The 24,895-nt window shown below is 35.5% G+C and overlaps 1 protein-coding gene across 7 annotated transcripts in view; it reads right to left on the minus strand.

Annotated features, from left to right (window-relative positions):
* Positions 1 to 24,895, minus strand: part of LAMA2 (laminin subunit alpha 2) — a 676,086-nt gene that overhangs the window by 630,315 nt on the left and 20,876 nt on the right. For 4 of the 7 annotated variants that reach the window (XM_030928799.1, XM_030928802.1, XM_030928800.1 and 1 more), the window contains exon 1: positions 4,912 to 5,146. The exons of 1 other annotated variant lie outside the window; for it this stretch is intronic. In XM_030928799.1, the coding sequence (XP_030784659.1) occupies positions 4,912 to 5,023 (112 nt within the window). In that variant the 5' untranslated portion in view covers positions 5,024 to 5,146. Of the gene's footprint in view, positions 1 to 4,911; positions 5,147 to 24,895 lie in introns of those variants that run through there. 2 more of the 7 variants (XM_030928804.1, XM_030928803.1) reach the window with 2 other exon arrangements.

Here is a 24,895-nt window from a genome sequence, read left to right on the forward strand (position 1 = left end):
CCAACCCCACCAATTTCCTTCACAAATTCTGACCTCTAAATTCAGTCTTAACAATGGGGAAAGCCTAGAATTAGTTTTATTTCTATCTGCTTGGTATATACTAAGCCTGGAAAATCTACTTTTATCTTTCTCTAAACTCTATCTTGTTTTCTCATTCACTGCAACTGAGCTTCTGCCTAAATTCCTGTTTAGCTCTCGAGTTTCAAGTTGCAACTATAAACAAATTCTAAACCCGAATCGTCTAGATTAGAAGTTAAACCACTTGTGCAACCACTTACAATAATTATTTACAATAATTTCTTCCTGATCTTTTTCACATGGTTTCTAGAAGCTAAATAAGGCCTTACTGAAAACTGGACAGATGATAAGTTGCAACTCTTTAAATTTTTGTTTTGTTTTGTTTTTTTGAGATAGAGTCTCCCTCTGTTGCCCAGGCTGGAGTGCAGTGACACGATCTCGGCTCACTGCAACCTCTGTCTCCAGGGTTCAAGTGATTCTCCTGCCTCAGCCTCCTGAGTAGCTGGGATTACAGGCACATGCCACCACGCCCAGCTAATTTTTGTATTTTTGGTACAGACAAGATTTCCGCTATGTTGGTTCAGCTGGTCTTGAACTCCTGACCTCAGGTGATCCACCCACCGAGGCCTCCCAAAGTGCTGCGATTACAGGAGTGAGCCACCTTGCCCAGCCCCCAGCATCTCTTGATATAGATTCAGTTCATTAGTTTGCATGAAATCCTAGGGTAGAAAAATCTTAAGATAGACCAGAAATCTGTATACATTAATATGTGAAATATAACGTAAAATAAAATTTATATAAATTTTATTAATTCTATCACATCTATAATATTTAGTGTTGAATATGTTCATATAAATATTTTGAATATGTTGAAATGCCATGCATTTTATCTGTTATGAATCATTTTTACTAAATGATTAGGTCAGTATATGGCAAACAAGCCAAAAAATTACATATGCAGCAAAGAAAAACATTAAAAAAATTAATTCCAGGTTTATGGCCACTATGAGTCCCCTGAAAACTTCTCAGGTAATTTCTATTCTTGCGTGTTATAACACAAGATGTTTTAGAACTGTGCAATTGACGGTGATGTGGAAATTTCATGCTAAATATCTAAGTATTCTTGCCAAAAATGTGTGAGGATTGTCTCAAACATGTTTTTATTTTAAATCCCAGAAGGGATTTAAAAGCACATTTTTATACATTTAACATTTTCTTGATATTTTAAGAATTCAGAAATTTAAATACAAGTATGCACTCTAAAAACAATAGACTACAATATTAGAATCTTAGAATTGAAAAATGGCTAGACAGTTGATGGATCTTAACTTCATCTCAGTAGAGGTATTCCCTCATAAAGCATCCCTCACTAGTTGTACATCTGATCACTGCATGGTCATTTCCAGAAGCAAGTTGGTCAAACACAATCCAGCTATTTCTGAACAGCTCAAAATGGTGTGGGGAGAGAGTGAGGAGAGTAGCTGTTTTCTCCATATTATAAAGTTCAAACCTGGTTGTTTGTCATGTTCTTCTATGAATCCACGTTCAGCCTTTAGAATAGTCTCTCTTTAACATAACGACTCTTCGGAAAATTTGAGGACATTTCTTATGACTGCCTTCCCTAAATCTTTCCTTGTTCAGATGGAAAGGTTTTACTTGGGACATTCCTCTTCTGAAAATCTCAGACTCTTAACCGTTCTGCTCTCCCCTCTCTGAATCTACACGCATTTGTCAATGAAATACCCAAATGTGTGTTAACCAACAGACCTGTGTGCTTCTATGAGTTTTGTATAAAAGTGAGCTAACCTTTTTTGTCACTGTATTATACTATATGTACATATTGAACTTGCTGCAATTCAGAGTGGCCTTTCTCTTCCTGTCTTCATATTCATTCCTAAATATATAAAGGATGTAACTAATTTCCAGAAGAGCACAAATGGACTTTTTTTAACATGTGGATATGAATAATAAAAACAACTTCATGTAGGTGCCATTCATGGTCCAGGCTATAGAGACCTTCAAAATTTCTGAACTTGTTAGTAACCTGCTTAGCCACCTGTATCAATTTTGGACCACCTGCAATTCTGATAAGCTTGGATTTTACATTTTCCATCAAGCCATTACCAAGATAGTTGAACATAAGAAAACCACTGTTGAACTGCTAGAGACTTCTTTCCAGAATGATCTTAATCCACTATGCAATATTCTTTGGAAACTATTTTTCAATCAGTTGCAATTTACCTAACGTTATGCTTCCATTTCCACATATTATTCACAAGAATATCAGAAAAAATTTTAGACACTGACTTGCTGAAATACAGAGTCATTTTGATTACATCATTCTCCTATTTTGTCAATTTTAAATATAGCTAAAGAATTTCCTTGGACTATCATTCTTGCTGAATCAATGCTATTCATACTACAATAGAGTATGCTATACAAACCACATAAGATTTCAAAGAAAAAGTAAAAAACAAAGTCTGATTATGTTTCTAACTCAATTACAACATCTCAAAATGGTTGATTCATCTCAAAAATTCTTAATAAATTGGCATCGAATTATAAGGAGAAATAGAACTTCTACACAATTAGCGCTTGCTTAGAAAGGTCAGTGCTGGTATAATCGAAAACAGAAAAGTTGATCTTAGCCAGGCAACCCCTTCTTCAGTCATACTCATATCCCATGATTTTCACAGAGGGCTTGCTTCAGTGCAACAACACTGAAAAGAAAACATGGCCTAAAAAATTAATGGAAAGAAACCTTGGAACCATAAAAAAGAAAATTCAGCACAAACAATACCAGAAGTGTTTTATTGTTGAAAATGAAGTTATTCTTATGTAAACTTAAATTACTGCTACTACAAGCCCACGTTCTAAATTTGTCCTTTGAGAATAATAATATCTGAAGGCGAATAAAGATCATGTACATAAGGCATTTTTAAATCATAAATCACTATCCAATTTTAAAGTTCCATGAATTGTACATACTTTTAACATTAACAGGTTTAAATCATTTATCCTTGAGCCAACCTCCAAATATGTTGTAAATGGTCTATGACAAAGACAATAATGGATACTAGAATGCAGATTATAGTAGTCTATAGTAGATTGTATGTTGTAGTTATTTTGAATAAAATTCCTTATTGTATATAGCATTTAAGTGGTATCTTGACAGAATGGTAGTATAAACCCTTCCTCCGGAATTCACTTTATCTTGTACCTGGGTCATAGAAATCAGAGTTACTATTACCTTATTTGAAAAGAGAGTAAATAAGAAGGGAGAGGAAAAAAGAGAAATCCTATGTGTGCTCAGGATAATTCTCAGCAACAATTCACTTGATCGCTACACTGCATACTTTGCGTTTCTACCCCATTCCAAGTGGACATAAGGATTGGTGCCCCTGGCCCCTCATTTCTCCCAGCTACCTAATATTATTAAAGTATTATGTCTTATTTAAACACATCTTGTAATTGAGCAAAGTTTAATAGTTGAAAGTAGCATTTTAAAAAATCAGTGGCCAGAGATACTCTCAAAATCACTCTCGTAAATTCTACTCATTAAGTCATATTGGCCCCATTTTACCTCTCAGAGAAGCAAAAGCAAAAATAGAAGAAAAAAGTTATATAGTGAATGCAAGGCCATTTTTATTCCAAGAATTTTAATCAGGGAGTTATTATTATAGAAGGAGCCTGGGATATCTCTTTACTCCTTAAAAAAAAGTACTGCTAAAAATGCAAGATTATAAGAACAAATATCAGAACTATTGACTTAGCTAGAAGTTAACTGGAAGAAGGATAAGTATACTTCAAAACTTTAGCAGATTCAGCCTCACTAAAACTTTTAAAAGCTTCTAACCTCCAGATTTTGTACTCTTAAGTTAAACATTTTGATATTTAAAACAGAATAATAAATATTTCTTAACTTTTTTTACTTTGATACAGGTTTTCCAACTTAAAGAATTGTTTGCTGAAATACTGTGTTACAATGTTTTAGAATGCTGCACATGTGCTTCCTGTAAAATTCATGATAATAAAATAACTCTTCAAAGACTCCCAAAAGTTTCAGAAATGAGAGAGAGATATACATGAACACTAAGAGGCTCTGAGGAGAATAAGTTATTTAAGTTACATTAAATACAGCCATCTTCCAAAGTCCCCCAAAGTGAATATCTCATCACTGTGGCCTTAAAGTACACATGACATAGAAGTCTCCTCTGTGTTTAAACAAAAGGAGAAATTTCCCGATTTCACTGCAATAAAATAGGATATGAAGATAAGATGTGGGCTTGAAAAAGGTGAGGCTGGAGGTGCCATTGCCATGAAAGAAAAAAACCACATAACCTCTTTAGAAATCCTGTTTTAAAAGTTGAAAACAAAGTTCCGTAAAATTTATACATATATATGTGTGTGTGTGTGTATATATGTGTGTGTGTGTGTGTGTGTGTGTATGTGTGTGTGTTTGTGTGTGTGGTAATTGTTTTTTTAGATGCATCAGCTACCCTCCGTATGAACCACACAGCTTGGGAAACCTTTCTCTGCAAGACAAGATCTGATTTGAAGAAATTCTTTTTTTTCCAACTGGAAAAAGTTTTCCTCTTGGAAAGATTTCAGAAATCAATTTACAGGATGTATCGTGATAGCAAGATCTCTTCGAAAAAAATGAACAATGAAAAGCACTACCCATTCCCTTTGCAGGACTTAGGTAATTCCCCCTACACTACTCTCTCAGGGCATTGAACTTGAACTTGCTTCAAGTTCCTCTTGCCCCAAAGCGCACTCTCTGAAGGCGAAGCAAGACTGCGGTCCCCAGACAGCAACTTTCGGAAGAATGGAAGAAGTGAGGGGTCTCCGTCCCGACAAAGGATGCAACCCAAGCCCGTGCCTCAACTGTACCTCTTTGCTGATGTGCCTGTGGCCGCCGCTGCTGCTGCGGCAGCTGCGCCTGACCGCCCCTGAGGCCCCCGGAGAGCAGCAGGAGGAGGAGGACCCCGGCGGCTCCCGGCATCGTAGTGGCCCCGACCGGATCCACTTCTCAGGAGCCAGAAGAGTCGCTGCCGCCCAGTCCCCTGACCCTGGCTTGTGAGCTGAGCGAGCAGCAGCTGCTGGGGAAGAGGAGGAGACAGCCCCCTCTGGCTTTGGCCAGGCCGCCGCCTGAGGGTGGGGGAGAGAGAGGACACTCCTCCACTCTCGCCTTCCCCGGGCACGCGGCCCCAGGACGGCCCTCTATTAAAGGATCCTCCTTTTCTAGAGCGCTCCTTCCCTCTGAAACCGGATCATTCCTAGCTTGACCTGGTATCTGAACTTCTTTTAAATTAAATAAAGTAATTGACATGAAAGCACTTTGAAATCTGTAAAATCCCTACACATGGAAAACATTATTTCTGGGAAATGCAAACAGCCAGGAACTTTTACCTCTTAAGAAAGGCCTGGCAAAACTGTGCGCAGCCACTGGGTACCTAGAAGATCCAAGACGCGCCCAAGGCCAGGGTGTTTCAGAAGTTGCTAGTCGAGGGAAGGTGCCCTCTGGGGACACTGCAGGCCGGGGAACTTACTGCTAGGTAGGCTGCTGGGAGGACAGGAAAGGGAGTGCAAAATAAAACAGCCCCCCGGCGTCTCTGAAATGTTCCTGACCAAAGCAATGGTTACAATGAAGGCTTTCAGTTCAGTTAGGAGACATTTACTTAAACGTAATAAAGGCCTTTGCAATGGTTTCCTTCCAGACTCACAATTTCATCTCTTCCAGTCCTGGTTTCTCCTTTTTAACTCAACAGAACTACTGCTATGCCTAGTTTTTGTTGTTGTTTGTTCGTTTGTGTTTTATGGCCTAAGTCAGTTGTTCTCCTAAGGTTTGAAACAACTCCTTAATGGATTTTGTGAGTTGCAGGAGGATGTCTTTTAGTTTACTCCGGGAACGGTGGGTACTGCAGGCCTTAGTATACTGTGGGGTCAGGGTGCGAGCTGTCCCTCAGTGGTCAGGACAATCCTACAACATATTTTGTCCTTGGACTTCTGAATGGGTCACTGGTCATTCATGTAATAAGTAAACAAACAAACAAAACAACAAAACCTTGCATTATATTTGAAACCTAATTTAAGTATGTTTCCACATCAAATTTTTTTATGTTGTTTTTAATTTCTAGGATACATCTACTATATAAATTGAGAAGATAATTTACTTTGCGTTTTTGGACTTTTTTTTGATGTGCTTTCAGAGAAGCACAACACTGCTGACAACCTTGCCCATGGTATTTGAGTCACCAGCACAATATCAACACCCCATCGATTATATTGGGGTCACCTAAGAATAGGTGCAAACTTTTATTTTATTTTGTCTCCTAAGGTAGTTTTACCCAAGAATTTATATATTGAAATACCTATTGTCTTATACAAATAGTTTTCTCTTTTTTATTTTATAGTTAAGATGTTGTATTGATTTATTTAAATATTGTATTAAAGTTGAATTTTCTTTCAGTAAAATTCAGAGAGTATTGCTTCCAAGAGAACTGATCACTAGCTAAAGCCCATTCTTTAATATTATTCATGTTTTTTAAATTCTGTTAGTATTATACCAGAAAGCTTTATAATCCTTTACCTTACTGTGGAAATTTTCAAAACGTAGTCTGGCCCATGTCTGCACACTTATACATTATTTATTATTTATTGTTATAATAAAAATAATAAAACTTATATTTGAGTGTTTATTATAATTGAAACACCAGTGTTTTTAATTTGGTCTAATTTTGCCTAAAAGTGTTTTTCAGGTACATCTAATAACAAAGAGGCACCCTAAATTAACCTTCTAAACCTATTGCTATGCTCAGAATGATTATATTTACTCAACAATATTATGACCTCAACTCAAATTAGTTAATCTGAAATGAATAAAAAGGAAAATCAGAATGATGCAGCTGCTAACTCTAATTATAGAATGAAAATATACCATGTTCCCTCTATCCCCTTCCTCTTTACATTTTCCCAGGATTTTATAATCAATATTTGTACCTGCTTTTCTGCAGTCTCTCCAGTTACCTGAGCTCCTGTTTTACATGAAAATGCCTTGAGAATAAGACTATGATCTCCACTGTCAACTCTACTTGTTTGATTCAGCACATGGAAAAAATTCTTAAATATTTAACCCAAATTAAAATGAACCAGTATATTTAGAGTTATATATTTTTCAAATAAACCAAAAAAGGTACAATGTACACACAATAAATATGCTCGTTTGAAACATTTTTTAAATGTAAATACTCATCTAACAAAGTGCCCAATATACAGTCTATTTCTATAATCTCAAAAAGTTTTCTTTCTGATCTTTTGCAATAAATCCCCCAACCCTCATTCCCAGAAAAAGACAACTGCTGATCTAATTTTGTCACCATAGATTATAACTATTTTCATATTTCATGTAAATACAGTAATAAAATAGCAATCTTTTGTGTCTGGCTTCTTCCACTTTGCAACATGTTTTGGAGGTATAGTCATGTTGCTTATATCAATAGTACATTCCTTTTCATCGCTGAATAATACTCTATCTCATTCTAATAGTAGCTATCATTCTACATCATATGGATATATCACAATTTTTTAATACATTCAACTATTAAAGTACATTTGGGTTGTTCTAGTTTGGGGCTATGAAGAATAAAATTGCTATGATTATTTAAACACAGTGTTTACATGGTCATGTTTATATTTCTGTATTCCTATCAATTCTTAGGAGTTGTTTATATTATCAGGTATGTAATTAGCACTATATAAAACTGTGGAACTGTTTTCCAATGTTGTTGTATCATTTTACATTCCTCCCACAGCAATATATAGGAGTTCCAGATGCTCTATGGCTTTATTAACATCTAATAGTGTTACATTTTAGCCACTCTAGTGCTTGTGTGGTGATATCTCAATGGCAGTGTCATTTGCACTTCTTTGATGATGCTGAACATATTTTCATGTGCTTAGTGATCATTTGTCTATCTTCTTTTGTGAAATTCTTATTCAAATCTTTGCTCATTTTGCTTTGTTTGCCTGATTATTAATAAGATTTAAATACATATTCCAGAGAAAAGACCTTGTCAAGTACATTTACTATAATATGTATTGTTCTCAATCTGTGACTTGACTTTCCATTTTGAGTGCTTTCAAAGAGCAGAAGTGTTTAATTCTGATTAAATACAATTAAATCATTCATTTGTGCTTAATATTTTTGTCCTTTTCAGAAATCATTGCTTACGCCAAAGTTGTGAACATTATCTTCTTTATTTTTTTCCTAGAGATTTTATAGTCTTAGCTTCTACAGTTGGGTCTATAATTTATTTCCAGCAAATTTTGGTGTTTGCTATGAAGTAAAGGCTTAGGTAAGGGCTTTCTTTTTCCATGCGGATATCCATTCACTTCAGCATCATTTGTTGAGAAAGATATAATTTGCTCATCTAATTATCTTAGATCTATTTTCAAAAGTCAGTTGACCATGTGTGGGTCTATTTTTGGACTCTCTTTTCATTGACATATATATATCCATCCTTATTCCACTATCACAGTCTCTATTATTGTTGCTTTATAGTGAGTCTCAAAGTTAGGTAATGTAAATCCTACAATGTTGTTTTACAAAATGAAATTATCTTTACTATTTTAAGTTTTTCACATGTTATGTAATATTTAGGTAAAAATTTATTTATTGGTAAAGTTGAATATTTTATTTTTTAATTTTAATAGACTATTGTTTAGAGCTGTTTTAGATTCACAACAAAATTGAGCAGAAGGTACAGAGATTTCCCATATACCCTCTGACCCAACACATGCATAGCCTCCCCCTTAATCAACATGACCCATCAGAGTGATATATTTGTCACAACTGAAAACCTACACTGACATATCATTATCACTCAGACTTCATAGTTTACATCAGGGTTTAATGTAATTTACAATTACTTAAATTTATAATGACATGTATCCAACATTACACTATCATATAGAGTAATTTTACTGCCCTGAGATTCCTCTGTGCTCCACCTATTCATGCCTCCTCCCTGTTCCTGCCTCCAAACTCTGGCAACCACTGATCTTTTTACTGTCCCCTTAGTTTTACCTTTTCCAAAAGCTCATATATTTGGAATCATACAATATATAGCCTTTCAGATTGATTTCTTTCACTTAGTAATATGTATTTAAGTTTCCTCTTTTCATGGCTTGATAGCTCATTTCTTTTTAGCACTGAAAAAATATTTCATTATCTTGAAGTACCACAGTTTACTCTTCCATTCATCTACTGAAAAACACCTTGGTTGGTTCCAAGTTTTGACAATTATGGATACAAGCGCTATCACCATCTGTTTGAAAGTTTTTGTGTGGACACAAGTTTCCAATTCCTTTGGGTAAATACCCAGGAGTACAATTGCCTGGATCATATGGTAAGAGTATGTTTAGCTTTCTTAAGTCCACATAATTTAAAAAATCAGTTTATCAATTTTTACCCAAAAAAAAAGGAGAAGAGGTAACATGATTGTGATGAGGTTGGACCTATAGATACATTGTGGGATAATTGATATCTTAGCAATATTTAGACTACCATTCATGAATACAGCCTGTCTTCATTTATTTACATCTTTAACATTCTAAGCAGTGCCTTATAGTTCTCAATGTACATGTCCTTTAGGGTTTTTTTCTTTTTTTTCTTTTTTTTTTTTTTCTCTTTTGAGACAGAGTCTCACTCTGCCACCCAGGCTGCAGTGCAGTGGTGCGATCTCAGCTCACTCCAACTTCTGCCTCCTGGGTTCAAGCCATCCTCTTGCCTCAGCCTCCCAAGTAGCTGGGATTACAAATGTGTGCCACCAAGCCCAGCAAACCATTTTTTTTTCCTAGGCCTTCCAGTCTGTGATGGAATGGGCTGCTGCAAATGTCTCTGACATGCCCTGGAGACGTTTTCCCCATAGTTTTGGTGATTAATATTCAACTCCTTGTTACTTATGTAAATTTCTGCAGCCACCGTGAATTTCTCCTCAGAAGATGGGATTTTCTTTCCTATTGCATTGTCAGGCTGCAAATTTTCCAAACTTTTCTGCTCTGCTTCCCTTTTAAAACTGAGTGCCTTTAACAGCACCCAAGTGAACTCTTGAATGCTTTGCTGCCTAGAAATTTCTTCCGCCAGATACCCTATATCATCTCTCTCAAGTTCAAAGTTCCACAAATTTCTAGGGCAGAAGCAAAATGCCACCAGTTTCTTTGCTAAAATGTAACAAGAATCGCCTTTGCTCCAGTTCCCAAGCAGTTCCTCATCTTCATCTGAGACCACCTTAGCCTGGATTTCATCATCCATATCATTATCAGCATTTTGGTCAAAGCCATTCAGTAAGTCCCTAGGGAGTTCCAAACTTCCCCACATTTACCTGTCTTCTTTTGAGCCCTTCAAACTGTTCCAATCTCTGCCTGTTACCCAGTTCCAAAGTCATTTTCACATTTTCAGGTATCTTTTCAGTAGTGCTGCACTCTACTGGTACCAGTTTACTGTATTAGTCCATTTTCATGCTGCTAATAAAGACATACCTGAGACTGGGTAATTTATGCAGGATAGAGGTTTAATGAACTCAGTTCCACATGGCTGGGGAGGCCTCACGATCATGGTAGAAGGCAAAAAGGAGCAAGTCATGTCTTACATGGATGGCAGCAGGCAAAGAGCACCTGCTCAGGGAAACTCCCCCTTATAAAAATCATCAGATCTTGTGAGACTTATTCTCTGTCTCGAGAACAGTAAGGGGAAAACCGCCCCATGATTCAACTACCTCACACCAGGCCCCTCCCACAACACATGGGAATTACGGGAGCTACAATCCAAAATGAAATTTGGGTGGGAACACAGAGCCGAATTATATCATGATATTTTAAGTAAACATAGAATTACTGTTCAGATTTTCTATTTCTTCTTGCATCAGTTTTAGTGATTTGTACCTATTAAGGAATGTATCTATTTTGTTTAGGTTGTCAAATTTATTGGCAAAAAGTTACTCAAAATAGTTTTTATTATCCTTAAATGTCTATAAGATCTTTAATGATACCCCCTTTTCCTGATATTGGTAGTTTGTATCTCCCCGATTTTTTTAACATCATTCAAACTAGAGGCTTGTCAATTTTGTTGATTCTTTCAAAGAATCAGCTTTTGGCTTTACTACTTTTTATTTTATTGTTTTTTAAATTTTCTGTATCTTTAATTTCTACTTGAATATTTAAAATTTCCTTCCTTCTACTTATGTTGGGATTACTTCACTCATCGTTTTATTATAGCTTCTTACGGTGGAAGTTTAGATTGACTGTAAACCTTTTTTCTTTCCTAAGTATTAAAGCACTAAATTTTCCTCTAAGTAGAGCCTTAGGTGCATCACACAAATTTGAAAATTGAAAAGTTTTTATTCAATGAAAAACTTGAAATATTTCTTTTGTGTTTCCTTATTTGACCTACATATTATTTTTAAGTATGTTGTTAATACTCAATTTTTGAGCTTTTGCTAGAAATAACAATATCTTATTGCTGATAATAATATTATTATTTTTACTAGAAATTTCTAGCAAAAATTTTTTGCTAGATATAACAATATCTTATCGTTATTAATTTCTCATTAATTTATTTATGGCCAGAGAACATAATCTGTATGATTTCAATACTTTTTAACTTACTGAAACTTGTTTTTTATTGTAGTATATGGTATATCTATACTTGTGAATATTCTATATTCACTTGAAAACAATGGTATTCTGCCTTTCTTAGGTGGAGTGTTCTATAAAGGTTAATTAAGTGAAGTTTGTTTATAGCATTTTTCTTTATACTTATCATTTGCTGTTTATTTGTTCTATTGATTTCTAAGAGATAAATATTGAAATCTTCAACTATAATTGTGACTATTTCTATTTCACCTTTTATGTCTTCTATTAATTATCTATTGCTTAGTAAATAATTGCTACCAAGTTTAGCAGCTTAAAAAATTGAACACTTATTATCTCAGAGTTACTGTGATCAATAATTCAGAAATAATTTACTCAGGTAGTTCTGACTTGGGGTCTCTCATGAGGTTGCAGTGAAGATATTAGCCAGGGTTATAGTCATCTGAAGGCTAGAATGGGGCTAGAGGATCCATGTCTAAGATGGCCATTGGCAGGAGGCTTTAGCTTCTTGCCACATGTGCTTCACCATAGGGGTCCTTGAGTGTCCGTATGGTGTGGCAGTTGGCTTACTACAGCAAGTGATATTAGAGACAAAGAGGGCATGGAGAAATCCACAATGCCATTTGTGACTAAGTCACAGAAGTCACACACACCTCTTCCATCAAGTTCTGTTTACTGTAAGTAGATAATTAAGTACAGATCACATTCTCAAGAGACAAGAAATTAGGTTACACCTTACAAAAGAGGAGTATCAGAAAACATTTGAGTATATTTTAAAACCACCACAATCTTATAAGATTTGTCTTCATTTTAAGATTAAGAGTTCTTCATCATAATATTTCTACTCATGATGAAGCTCTATTATCAGTGTCTACACATTACTATTGTTATATCTTCCTCAAAATCTGATCTTTTATCACAATTAAATATCTCTCTTTATCTCTGGTAATATTTTTTTCTGCCAAAATCCATGTGCATAATATTCATATATCCACTCTATATATTTGATAATTAATCTTTACTTTGCATATTTTTCTCATCCTCTATCTTTATGTATAAAGGTTGTCTCCTATAGTCAGCTGATAATTGAGTCTTGCTTTTTCAAACAGGCTGATAATTTTTGCCTTCTTCCTGGAGTGTTTAGCACTGTCCAATGCAGTATCCACTAGTCACACACGATTAGTTAAATTTAAATAAGTTCAAATAAAATAAAACTAATAATTCAAGTTTTCAGTCACCTAGTCATTTTACATATTCAAAAGTCACATGTGGACAGTATTTGCGAACACAGCACATTTTTCTTGTCCCTGAAAGTTTTATCACACAGTGCCGGCTTATTATCTGTAGAAGAAAAAATGGCATAAGAGAAATCAACCCTGCTGTCTAATCCCAAAACACAATGATTTTCTGTTTGATTTCTGTAGCTCTACCTAGAAAAAAAAAAACAGTGTTTAAGGGTTAAAATTCTAAAATATAGAAAAAAATTAATAGAAACAAAAAAATCCCTATGGAGAATAGAAATAAAAGAATTTAATATTTGGGAAAATATAAGTTGGAAACATCTTTGAAGAAAGGATACACATAATCTGGATTAATTCATGTTGTTTTTTTCCCTCTAAAACTACTCAGTTTTTCTAAATACAGAATTTAATACAGAAATATGAATTTAAGATTTTGATCTAATATCATATATTCAATTCTACTCAAAACTTCATTTAAAGTAGATTCAAAGTAGTTCTATCATTTTTTTTTATAGGCTAAGGAAAGTAGTATCTATCTTGTACTTAAGGAGGCAGCAATGGGTTTTTAAATGAGAGTTATCATGATTAGATCACTATTTTGGTAACCAGTTCTATCAGTGCAGAGGGCTGTTTGGAAGAAAATGACTAAGACAGGTGGAAGCATATAAAACTAATAAGAGGGCATTGTGTCATTAATTAATTAATTCATTCATTCTTATATAATTACACAGTGCCCGCTACATGCTAAAAACTAGACGCTGTCGTTACTAGAGAAAACAAAATAGACAAGGCCCACTGTCACAGCACTTACATTCTACTGGAGAAATAAATAATAAATTAGTAAAAAGTTTTAAATGAGTCATTAGAAACTGTTAGAACATTTATAAAGGAAAGAAATGAGGTGATACAACAGTAACCATAAGGTGAAGTCTTCTTTAATAGGGTGGCAGGAAACCCTCTCACAGGAGGTGACATTTAAGCTGAGATCTGACAGCCGACAGCACTCCAATGAATGCAGTGTTAGTGGAGAGGAGAGAAAATATTTTGGAGATGTTTGGAACAGTGAATTCATAAGACTTCCTAACCAACCGGATATGGGGATTTAAGGATTATTCTAAAGTTTCTGGCTGGAGCAACTGGCCGTCTGGCAGTGTTAATAACTGAGATAGGACATAGAGAAAGACTGCCAGGTATGAGTTAGATGTGTTGAAGTAATTGCTATTGGAGATGTCCAGATGGTTATTTTTAGTTCTTATACAAGCATTTCATAGTCATTCAGGGACAGAGCACACAGTCAAGGAAATAGATTTCTCTATGAAGTTGAACAATGAATGTGGAGGAAATAATTCAAAAACATAGCTAGCCTAGGCACAAAATAATTTAGTATATGCTCATTTGCATCATAAATTAATAAGGAGAAAAGAGAAGTATCAACTATAATGGCTTAGACATTTGGGTGAACAACTGGAAAAATAAAATTGAGTTAGATCTTCACTAAATGCCATACATAAAATTCCAAATAAATTGAGTAATTAAATGTGAGAAATGTCAAATTATTTAAAACAATGATAATGAGTATGGCAAGGAAGACAGATACACAGTTATTATAGAAATAAAAAACAATTGTGTTATATACCAAACACAATCAATTAGAAAATGAGAATCTATTCATACTAGTTTTGAAAAATTCTGTCTAGTAATAAATATAACAAGAAATGCATAAGGCAAAGATACAAAGCAATATTTTGAAAACATCCAGATAACATAAAAGGTGACCTAAATAAATAAAAGATTATTCAATACTTTTAGATAACAATATTCAAAATATAAAGAGTCCCTCCAAATTAATTTGTAAATCTAATTCAATCCTATAAGGAAATTTTTTTCTTTTTTTCAGCTAGTCCTTCTTTTGGGGAACCAACTATTGTTTGATTTTTTGGTAGAAGGAGGGGTCTTGTCATCCAATACAGAAAACAAATCAGTTTCTTGGAAGCTGATAAGGGAAACAGTGTTAAACATTGCCAATCAGAAGCTCCTGCCCAAACAGGCCTCCTAACCTACATCTGATAGTATAAAGAAGCAGAGATAAGTTCAAATTTATTATAGTGGCAATGGTGGTGATGCTTCATCAGTAGTATCAATACCAGACCTCATTTCAGTTCATTCAACTGATATTGAGGGTCTACTATGTGCCCAGCATTGTTCTAGGTGCTGGGGATACAGCTATCAACAAAACAAAGACCTCTGATTCTCTATAACCTGAAAGCTTTTATTATGGGGAAGGAGGGAAGATACAAATAATAATTATAATAATTAAGTAAATTATACATTAGATAATAATAAATGAGAAAGTCAGAGATTTGTAGGGGTGAGCGGTGCCTGGAGTAGGTGACTGGGATAGGTTTCAGTGAAAGCACAACATTGCAGAAAAATTTGTCTTAGCCATGGTGCTATAGAAAACAGACCCTAAAGGAAATACATTTGTGCTAACGTTTTATTATGAAGTACAATCCCAGAGAAGCAGGAATGCTGGAAAAATGAAGTAAAACAGGGAATTAGATAGAAGACAATAAAGGAAAATATCGTTGAGCTGGACACAGATTTATAGCAAGCCAATTGCTTAGCCATGCAAGACATTTCCAGAAATTGCATGAAGCTACTCTGCCTCCAAAAGGAGGAAAAGGGAAAAATAATTTGTCCACTGACTCCATCACCCTTTTGTCGAAGTTCACTATTTAGGAATTAGCCCCTCACACTTCTGAGTTGCACATGTTTGGGTGCTTAGTAAAATGAAGAGCGAAGAGCTGCTGCCCATGTCTTGAAACTTAGGGGCAACACAGGAACCCTAAAAAAGAAGCAAAAGAAAGTTTGTGCTCATATGTTAAAGAGGGACCAGGAACACCAGCAAGAGCAGGCCAATCAGTCTAAAGTAGAAGAAGCTGTTATAGCAGCAACCTAGCTTGAGGCCTATGGGAACAGACCAGGTTGTCCTTGGGTACTCTGTGTAGAAAGTGGGATATGTGCATAGAGCTGAGGTGGTGTGTAAGTTAAAGCCAATACAAACTTTAAGACATTGAAGGATGAAGAAAGGGGTCGGCAAAGTCATAAGAGAGGCCAGTGAGAATGGGGACAGATCATGTTAGCCATTCTGAACACACTGGTTTTACTCTGAGTGAAAACAGCAGCTATTGCTATTTTACTTTTTTTTTTTTTTTTTTTTTTTTGAGATGGAGTCTCCCTCTGTCGCCCAGGCTGGAGTGCAGTGCCGTGATCTCAGCTCACTGCAACCTCTGCCTCCAAGGTTCAAGCGATTCTCCTGCCTCAGCCTCTTGAGTAGCTGGGACTACAGACGTGCACGACCATGCCTGGCTAATTTTTGTATTTTTAGTAGAGACAGGCTTTCACCATGTTGGTCAGGCTGGTTTCAAACTCCTGACCTCATGATCCGCCTGCCCCGGCCTCCCAAAGTGTATTTTACATTTTTAAAAGATACCTCTGGATGCTGTATTGAAATAGCTTGAAGTCAACAAGTACAGACAAAAGATGATCACTTAGCATGCTATTGCAGAAATCTGTAACTGTGATGGTGTCTAGAACCAGAGGGTAGCTGAGGTGGAGAGAAGAGATGGATACTAGGCATATTTTAAAGATAAACCTCACTGGATTTTCTTGCTTCACATTTTTCACAAAATCAAAATTCCAGCAGATTAAGAACTTAACTTAAAGCTAAGTTTTAAAGGCAGTGTTAAAAGTATTAAAAATAAAATTATAAACACATTAGAAGAAAATATAATTGAAGATAGGGAAGCCTTAACACCTCAAAATTGAAAAGTCATATATAATATTAACATTACAATAAATAAAATGAGCAGATAAGCAACAGACAGGTAGAAAGTATGTGTAACGTATATGAGATAAAAGCTTAGTACTTCAAACATATATCACATTCTTAGAAATGAACAAGAGAAGACAAATAATTCAATAGAAAAAAATTAGTAACATATATATTGAGGATATTCACAAAAGAGAAAATGGGAAGAGCAATACACATAGAAAAAGATGCTCACCCTTGCCAGTTAGTAAGAAAACACAAATTAAAACAATTAAATGCCAGTTTTCATCCATCAGGTTGGAAACAAAAAACAAGAAGTTGGAAATATTCAAGAGTTGGACAGAGCATAATATGGGATGCTCATGTACTGTCTATGGAAATGCAAAATTTCTAAACACATTGAGGAGTACAGATTGACAAAATATGCTTAAATGTAAAATACCTAAAATCTCAACCCAGCAAGTTCATTTCATGTCTATTATTGGGAAATATTCTCATATAACTAAAAAAAGCTATGATCTGGGTGCTCCCTCCAAAAAGAAAATAATAATAATAATAATTTTAAGAAGCTATGCACAGTGTTCTTTTTTTTTTAATCCTGAAATCCATGCATCCTTTATTCCATTACCAACCATGCACAGTGTTCTTTGTACTAGTGAAAAATGAGAAGTCTCCTAAATTTCTACCAACAGAGGAGTTGATAAACCTATGAAGCATATATACCACATACAAGAATAAAGTATATTTTTAGGTCCTAACATGGAAAGATATGTAATATAAAAGTTACCCAAAAAAGGAAGTTGACTGAAAAAACACAGGATAATACTCATGTGATAAAAGGGTATGATGATTGTCTGGGTAAAAGTTATCTGAGTTTCCACAGTTGTTAGATTAGATAGAAAAAGATAAAGTCATTATTAAGTCATTATAACATTAAAATAACTATTTTAATAGCTCGATTTTAAAATTAGTTCCCAAACTTCAGTGAAGCATATCCCTGCATGTCACTCTAAATTATTGGTCAGTCTCTTATTGATTAGTAGAAATTATTTCTAATAGTACAGTAAAAAGTACAATATACATCAACTACAATATGAAAATGAAAATTATGCAAAAACTATAACGCTGCATGAAGTCATTGAAAGTGACCTTGGGAACTACATAAGGTACAGACCAGATCATTTGAAATTAGTCCAGTTAGCAATTAAAGAAGATAAAATGAAGAAGGATAGTAACAAGATGAATGCTTTAAAAGAGAATGATTTTAAGATCAAAGTGCTTAACAAACCAATCTTGCATACTTAAGTAAAACTAGACTGTTTAAGGACCTTGTTACAAAGGCCAAATGTGAAATAAATAATTTTATATCATGTTTTCACACAATATTATCAGGAAAATTTACAACAAAACAGTCTCATTTCATTCTTTCAGTATGCCATAAATAGGAGCAGTTAAAATGATCTTTTATTTTCATAAGATAAATATTTGTTTTATATTTTTAGTCTCATTTTCAGGATAAAAAGCCAAGAAAAGCCTTTCCCCTCTATCTACTTTGAAATGTTGTGCCTTTTTTACAAATTATACAAACCTACCCCCAAAATCATTTGAAAGTGTATTTGTTTACATTTCCTATACATGCATTTAATTTAGTGAATCATAAATTTTTAATTTTGTTTTAGTCTTTCTGATTGAACATGGCAAACATTGACTAAAAAGAATTAAAAATGTATTATTCTAATTCCCAAAACTAAAAAAAATGTAAAAAAACTAAATGAACATTTAAATATGTTTTGTAAGTTTATGCCTATACTTCTGATATTATTAAAGCTTAAAACTACACACATGTGTATTTGTATGCACATACCTAGACCTATAAAAATAAAATTATACTCATGCAACAGATTTTTTTTAAAAAGCTAGAAATACAGACTATGTGCCAAATATTATTCTCAAAATTGATCAATACTAATTAAAACCCTAGAATTATTTATGAAATATGACAAGTCGATTCTTGTTAAAGAAAAAATTATTCTGACATTTGTTAAAAAGATAAGAACACTTTACTGATGACTGCTTGTATGTGTCAAGGATGCTGCAATGGGGGAAAGAGATTGACCTCAATTCCGAATGCAAGAAGTACAAGTGGGGATTCATAGCCAAGGAGTAGATTGCGAAGTCAGTGGATGAAAACTTACTAAAAGGATACATCAAGGGCAGGGAGATTCTTGCCAAACCAACGTAACAGGATTCTTGCTGAAGTTATGCCAGAGTGACCTGATATCAGGGGTGGGGGACTCACTCTTGGACTCAGCAGGATTCTTGCTAAAACTGGACTCAGAAAGGACAAACATGGAAGTCCAGGGTCAAGGCCTTATCCAGAAGAGGGCTCATAGAACCTAACTAAAGTTTGCTCAAGGAGAGGGTCTTAGTTACTTTAAAAAAGTTTTCTTAGGGGGGAAATAGGTTACGAATAGCCAAAACAAAATTTCAATTAAAAAAAGAAGAACAACCAGGGAAGACATCAACAGTTCAGCAATTTGGAAATAAATCAATTCAATAGTGTATATTTAGATTTATAGGTAAAATCCTTATGAATTAGGGGAGGAAGGTTGACCCTATGATCATTAACTATATATCAATTGAGGAAAAAAATGAAACAGGTGACTATTGCATATCTTACAGAATAATAAATATCAAATAAATTCAAATTTTAACAATACAATAGCATTTCAAAAGTCTACCTGAAAATTATAAAAGAATGTATTCACATATGAATAATAGAGGAGTAGGAAAGTTCTTCCTAAACAAATCATAAAGTTCCAAACCACCAGAGAAAAATCAGCATAATTTTTCACATAAAAATGTTAATTTTTTTTCATGTGAAAATAACCCACATGTAATGTTAAGTTACAGGCCAAAGTCTGTGAGGAATTTTTTTCAACATACAATGGGTGCATGGTTTATATACATGTTTTTTAATTTCTGTGAACTACTAAGAAGAAAGCAAGCAACCCAGTGTAAAAGTAGGCAAAGAATATTAATAAATAATTCACAAGAACAAAGATTAAATTGGGAAAAAGACACAAAAATTTTTCAACTAATTATCTTAGATAAGATATTGTTTTAATTATGAAGTATCTATTTTTACTCTGATGGGTGAAATAAATTGAACAAACAAAATCTAAAAGTTAATCCTACCTAGTGCTGATGAACATACAGAAAAAATATTCTCAAACCCTTTGTTGTAAATTATTATCATTGTTTTGGGGAACAATTTGGTAGAATCCTCAACATTTAAAACATAAATTTCCTTTGTTCTAATTATTCCTCTTGTAGAAACATCTGATTCATATACACAGTCTGTTTTACCTCAGCCCATATTTCTCTAATGTGAATTATGAGTACTTGATTCATAAATAAGATAATGGGTGCAAATATCACATAGAATCTGTGTAGGTTACTACATGGTTTTTTTTCCCAGCAAAGGAAGTACAGAAAGCATGAATAGAAATACAACCTCCAGTATAAAAGGAAAAAGCCTACAGCTGGGCTGATTCAATAGTATCAGGACTATATTAAGAGGCAGTTCCTGCAACCAACTTCCCATAATGACCTGCCCTCAGCCTCACGTAGCCCTCATCTCACAAAGGTTTCATTGCCCATGTTAAGGGCTTCCATCCAGCTCACAGCTCTTCTTCAACTGCACTCTTTCAGCACCTACTCTTCAGCATTCCCATTTAGTGATTTTGTACATTTTTTATATCCACTGTGACAGCCTCCAAACACAAGAACTCTTTTGCCTGGGCAGCCCACATTGACTCCCCAAGTACCATATTCTGTTTTGGTTGGTGCTCTAGTTTCAAAGACACACGGGTATTGAGTGGTCTATCACAATCCTATTTTATGCCATGTCATCTTAATTGCACTAATTTGAAGAACATGAGGCTCTATTTTTAGTAGCTCAAAGAAAAAAGCTTGTACTTGCAAACGATGTGTCTGCAATGGTAAATATTTGGAGACCTCGAGTCCATCAGTGGGGCAATTTTAAAAATTATGTTCTTTCCTTTCTATAGAATACTATGCCATTATCAAAAGGAAGTAGTTCCACAGGCATGAAAATTTCACCAAGACATACTAATTTTAAAAAGTTACTAAGCCAAGATGGTAGAAAAGAAGCCTATACTATTTGTCTCCCCCACTGGAACAGCAAATTTTAACAACTATCTGAACACAGGAAAGCACTGTCACAAGAACCAAAAATCAGGTGAGCAATCACAGTACCTAGTTTTAACTTCATATCATGTAAAGAGGGATTGAGGAAGGCAGGAGAGACAGTCTTGAATCACCCACACCACCCCTCCCAATCTCCTCCTGCAGAGGCAGTGCTGCACAGAGAGAGAGTCTGTGTTCTTTGGGGCAAGAGAGCACAGCAACTGGGAGACTTTATATTGAACTCAGTGCTGCCCTTTCACAGTAGAAAATAGAGCCATACCAGGCTTAGCCAGTGCCTGTGCATGGAGAGAGCATTTGAACCAGCACTAGTCAGAGAGGAATGGTCCATTCCAGCCATCAGAACTTGAGTTTCTTGGCACACCTTGGCAAACCTCTCCACTGCAGGACAAAGTACTCTGTGGTTCTAGGTAAACGTGAAAGGCAACCTAGGACACAAAGACAACTAGACAACTCCTAGTGCTGGGTTGGGCTTAGAGCCAGCAAAGTAGGGTGGCACACGACCTAGGAAGACACTAGCTGGCACAGCTAAAGGAGGGCTGGCGCCATCCCTCCTCCAACCCCAGGCAGTACAGCTTACAGCAATAGAAGTTATTCCTTCCTTCTACTTAAGGAGAAGAGATCAAAGAGTAAAGAGGACTTTGTCTTGCATCTTAGATATCAGCTCAGCCATAGCATGATAGGGCACTGGGCAGAGTTGTGAGACTTCTAGTCCAGGCTGTCGCTCCCAGACTGCATTTCTAGATATAACCTTCAAGGAACAGGGTTCCCTTTGGTGGGCCAGAAGGGAACACCGTGGGCCATGTGCTCTGAGAACTCCTGGTTGCAGGGGAGATGCAGCACATTCCCGGCTATGGTGGCTATGATGTAAGACTCCTTCTGTTTGAGAAAAGCAGAGAGAAAATTAAAGTGGACTGTCTTATATCCTACATACCAGCTCAGCCACAGTAGGTTAGAGCAACAAGCAGCCTCTTGGGGTTCCCAAGACCATGCCTAGGCTCTTAGAAAGCATTTCTGGACCTGTACTAGGCCAGAATAAAGCCAACTCACCAAAGAGTGAGTCCCAGGCCTGGCATCATTCACCAGAAGCTGACAAAAGAGCCTTTGGGCTTTAAGTGAGCATTGGTGATGGCCTAGGAGAAACCCCCCAACCCATGGACAAGTGGTGGCCATAGGGAGAGGCTCCTCTGCCTATGGAAAGGGAAGGGAAGAGTGGGAAGGACTTTGTATTTTGGCTTGAGTGTCGGCTTAGCCTCAATAGAATAGAACATTTGATAAATTGCTAAGGATTTTGACTCCAATCCCTGGCTCTCTGATAGCATCTCTAGACATGCTTGGGACCTGGGGGAACTGGACACCCCTAAGGGAAGGGCCTTGGTTAAGGCCCAGTGCTGTGCTTCAGGTCAGAACCTGTACAGTCCCAGTACTGGTGGCCACAGGAGTGCTTGTATCACCATGCCCCCAGTTCTAGGTGGCTCAGCATAGAGAGAAAAATTCCTTATGTTTAGGAGAAAGTAGGGGAAAAAAACAAGAGTCTCTGCCTGGTAATCCAGATAATTCTTCCAGATCTTATGCAAGACCACTAAGGCCTCTACAAGTCTGCAAAAATCACTGTGTTATTGGGCTTTGGGTCCAAATCCCTTCAAAACCCTGGAAAGCCTTCTTAGAAGAGCAAGCACAAACAGCCCAGACTGTGAAGACTACAATTAATACCTAACTCTTTAATGCCCAGACAGTGAAGAAAATCTACAAGCATTAAGACCAGCCAGGAAAACTAGACCTTGCCAAATGAACTAAATAAGACAACAGTGACTGATCCTGAGAGATATACACAGAGAATTGAAAAGAGCTGTTTTGAGGAAACTCAAAGAAGTTCAAGATAATACAGAGAAAGTATTCAGAATTCTATCAGAAAAATTTAACAAAGAGATTGAAATAATTAAAAAGAATCAAGCAGAAATTCTGGAGTTGAAAAATGCAATTGACATGCTGAAGAATGCATCAGAGTCTCTTACTAACAGAACTGATCAAGCAGAAGAAATATCTAGTGTATTAGGCCATTCTTATATTGCTATACAAAATCTAATATTGGGTAATTTATTTAAAAAAGAGGCTTAATTAGCTCACAGTTATATGGGCTTTATAGGAAGTATTCCCAGCTTCTCAGCTTCTAGGGAAGTTTCAGGAAGAGTGGCAGAAGGTGAAAGGGGAGCAGGCATGTCATATGGTGAAAACAGGAGCAAGAGAAAGAAAGTGAAGCACCACATGGTTTTAAATGGCCAGATCTCATGAGAAGTAACTCACTATCATGAGGACACCCCAAGTGGGTGGTACTAAGACATTCATGAGAAATCTACCCCATGATCCTATTAGCTCCCACCAGGCTCCACCTCCAGTAGTGGGGACTACAATTCATCATGAGACTTGAGCAGGAACACATATCCAAATCAGTTAGTGAGCTTGAAGAGAGGTTATTTGAAAATACAGTCAGAGGGTACCAAAAAAAGAATAAAAAACAATAAAGCATGTCTATAAGATCTAGAAAATAGCCTCACAATGACAAATCTAAGAGTTATTGGCCTTAAAGAAGAAGCAAAGAAAGAGACAGGGGTAGAAGTTTATTCCAAGAGATAATATCAGAGAACTTTCCAAACCTGGAGAAAAATATCAACATTTAAGTACAAGAAGGTTATAGAACAACAAGTAGATTTAACCCAAAGGCTACCTCAAGGCATTTAATAATCAAACTCCCAAATATCAATAATAAAGAAAGGTTTCTAAAAGCAGCAAGAGGAAAGAAACAAATAACATAAAATGGAGCTCCAATACATCTGGCAGAAGACTTTTCAGTGGAAACCTTACAGGCCAAGAGAGAGTGGTATGACATATTTAAAGTGCTGAAAGAAAAAACCTTGTAATCTAGAGTAGTATATCCAGTGAAAATATCCTTTAAGCTTGAAGGAGAAATAAAGACCTTCCCAGACAAACAAACGCTGAGGGATTTTATCAACACCAGACCTGTCCTATAAGAAATGTTAAAAGGAATTCTTCAGTCTGAACGAAAAGAATGTTAATATGCAAGAAAAAAATCATCAGAAGGTACAAAACTCACTGGTAGTAGTAAAAACACAGAATAGTATAACACGGTAATTATGGTGTATAAACTTTTCCTGACTTAAGTAGGAAAACTAAATGATGAAACAATCAAAAATAATGACAACAACAGCTTTTCAAAACAAAGACAGTATAAAAAGACATAAAGATAAACAACAAAAAGCTAAAAAGTGAAGGGATGAAGTTAAAGTGTAGAGCTTTTATTAGTTTTAATTTTGCATGTTTGTTTAGGCAATGAGAGTTAAATTTTCATCAGTTTAAAATAATGGGTTATAAGATAACCCATTTATTTACAAGTCTCATGGCAACCTCAAATTGAAAAACATCCAAAGGACACTCAAAATGAAAAGAAGGAAATGAAAGCATATCACCAGAGAAAATGACCTTCACTTAAAGGAAGTCAGGAAGGAAAGAAAGAAAGCAGAGAAGCCTGTAAAACAAACAGATAATAAATAACAAAATGGCAGGTGTAAGACCCTATTTATCAATAACAATATTAAACGTAAATGGACTATACTCTCTAACCAAAAGACAGAGTGCTGAAAGGATTTTAAAAAAGACCCAATGATCTGTTGCCTACAAGAAACACACTTCACCTGTAAAGAAGCACATAGAATTAATAAAGGGAGGGGAAAAGATATTCCATGCCAATAGAAACCAAGAAAGAGCAGGAGTAGCTATACTTACATGAGACAAAAATAGATATCAAAATAAAAACTGGTCATTATATAAGAGGAGACCAAAAGGGCCATTATATAATTATAAAGGGATCGATTCAGCAAGAGGATATAAGGATTTAAAATATATG

The sequence above is a fragment of the Rhinopithecus roxellana genome, chromosome 4 (assembly GCF_007565055.1).
Source record: "Rhinopithecus roxellana isolate Shanxi Qingling chromosome 4, ASM756505v1, whole genome shotgun sequence".
Taxonomy (NCBI): Eukaryota; Metazoa; Chordata; class Mammalia; order Primates; family Cercopithecidae; genus Rhinopithecus; species Rhinopithecus roxellana.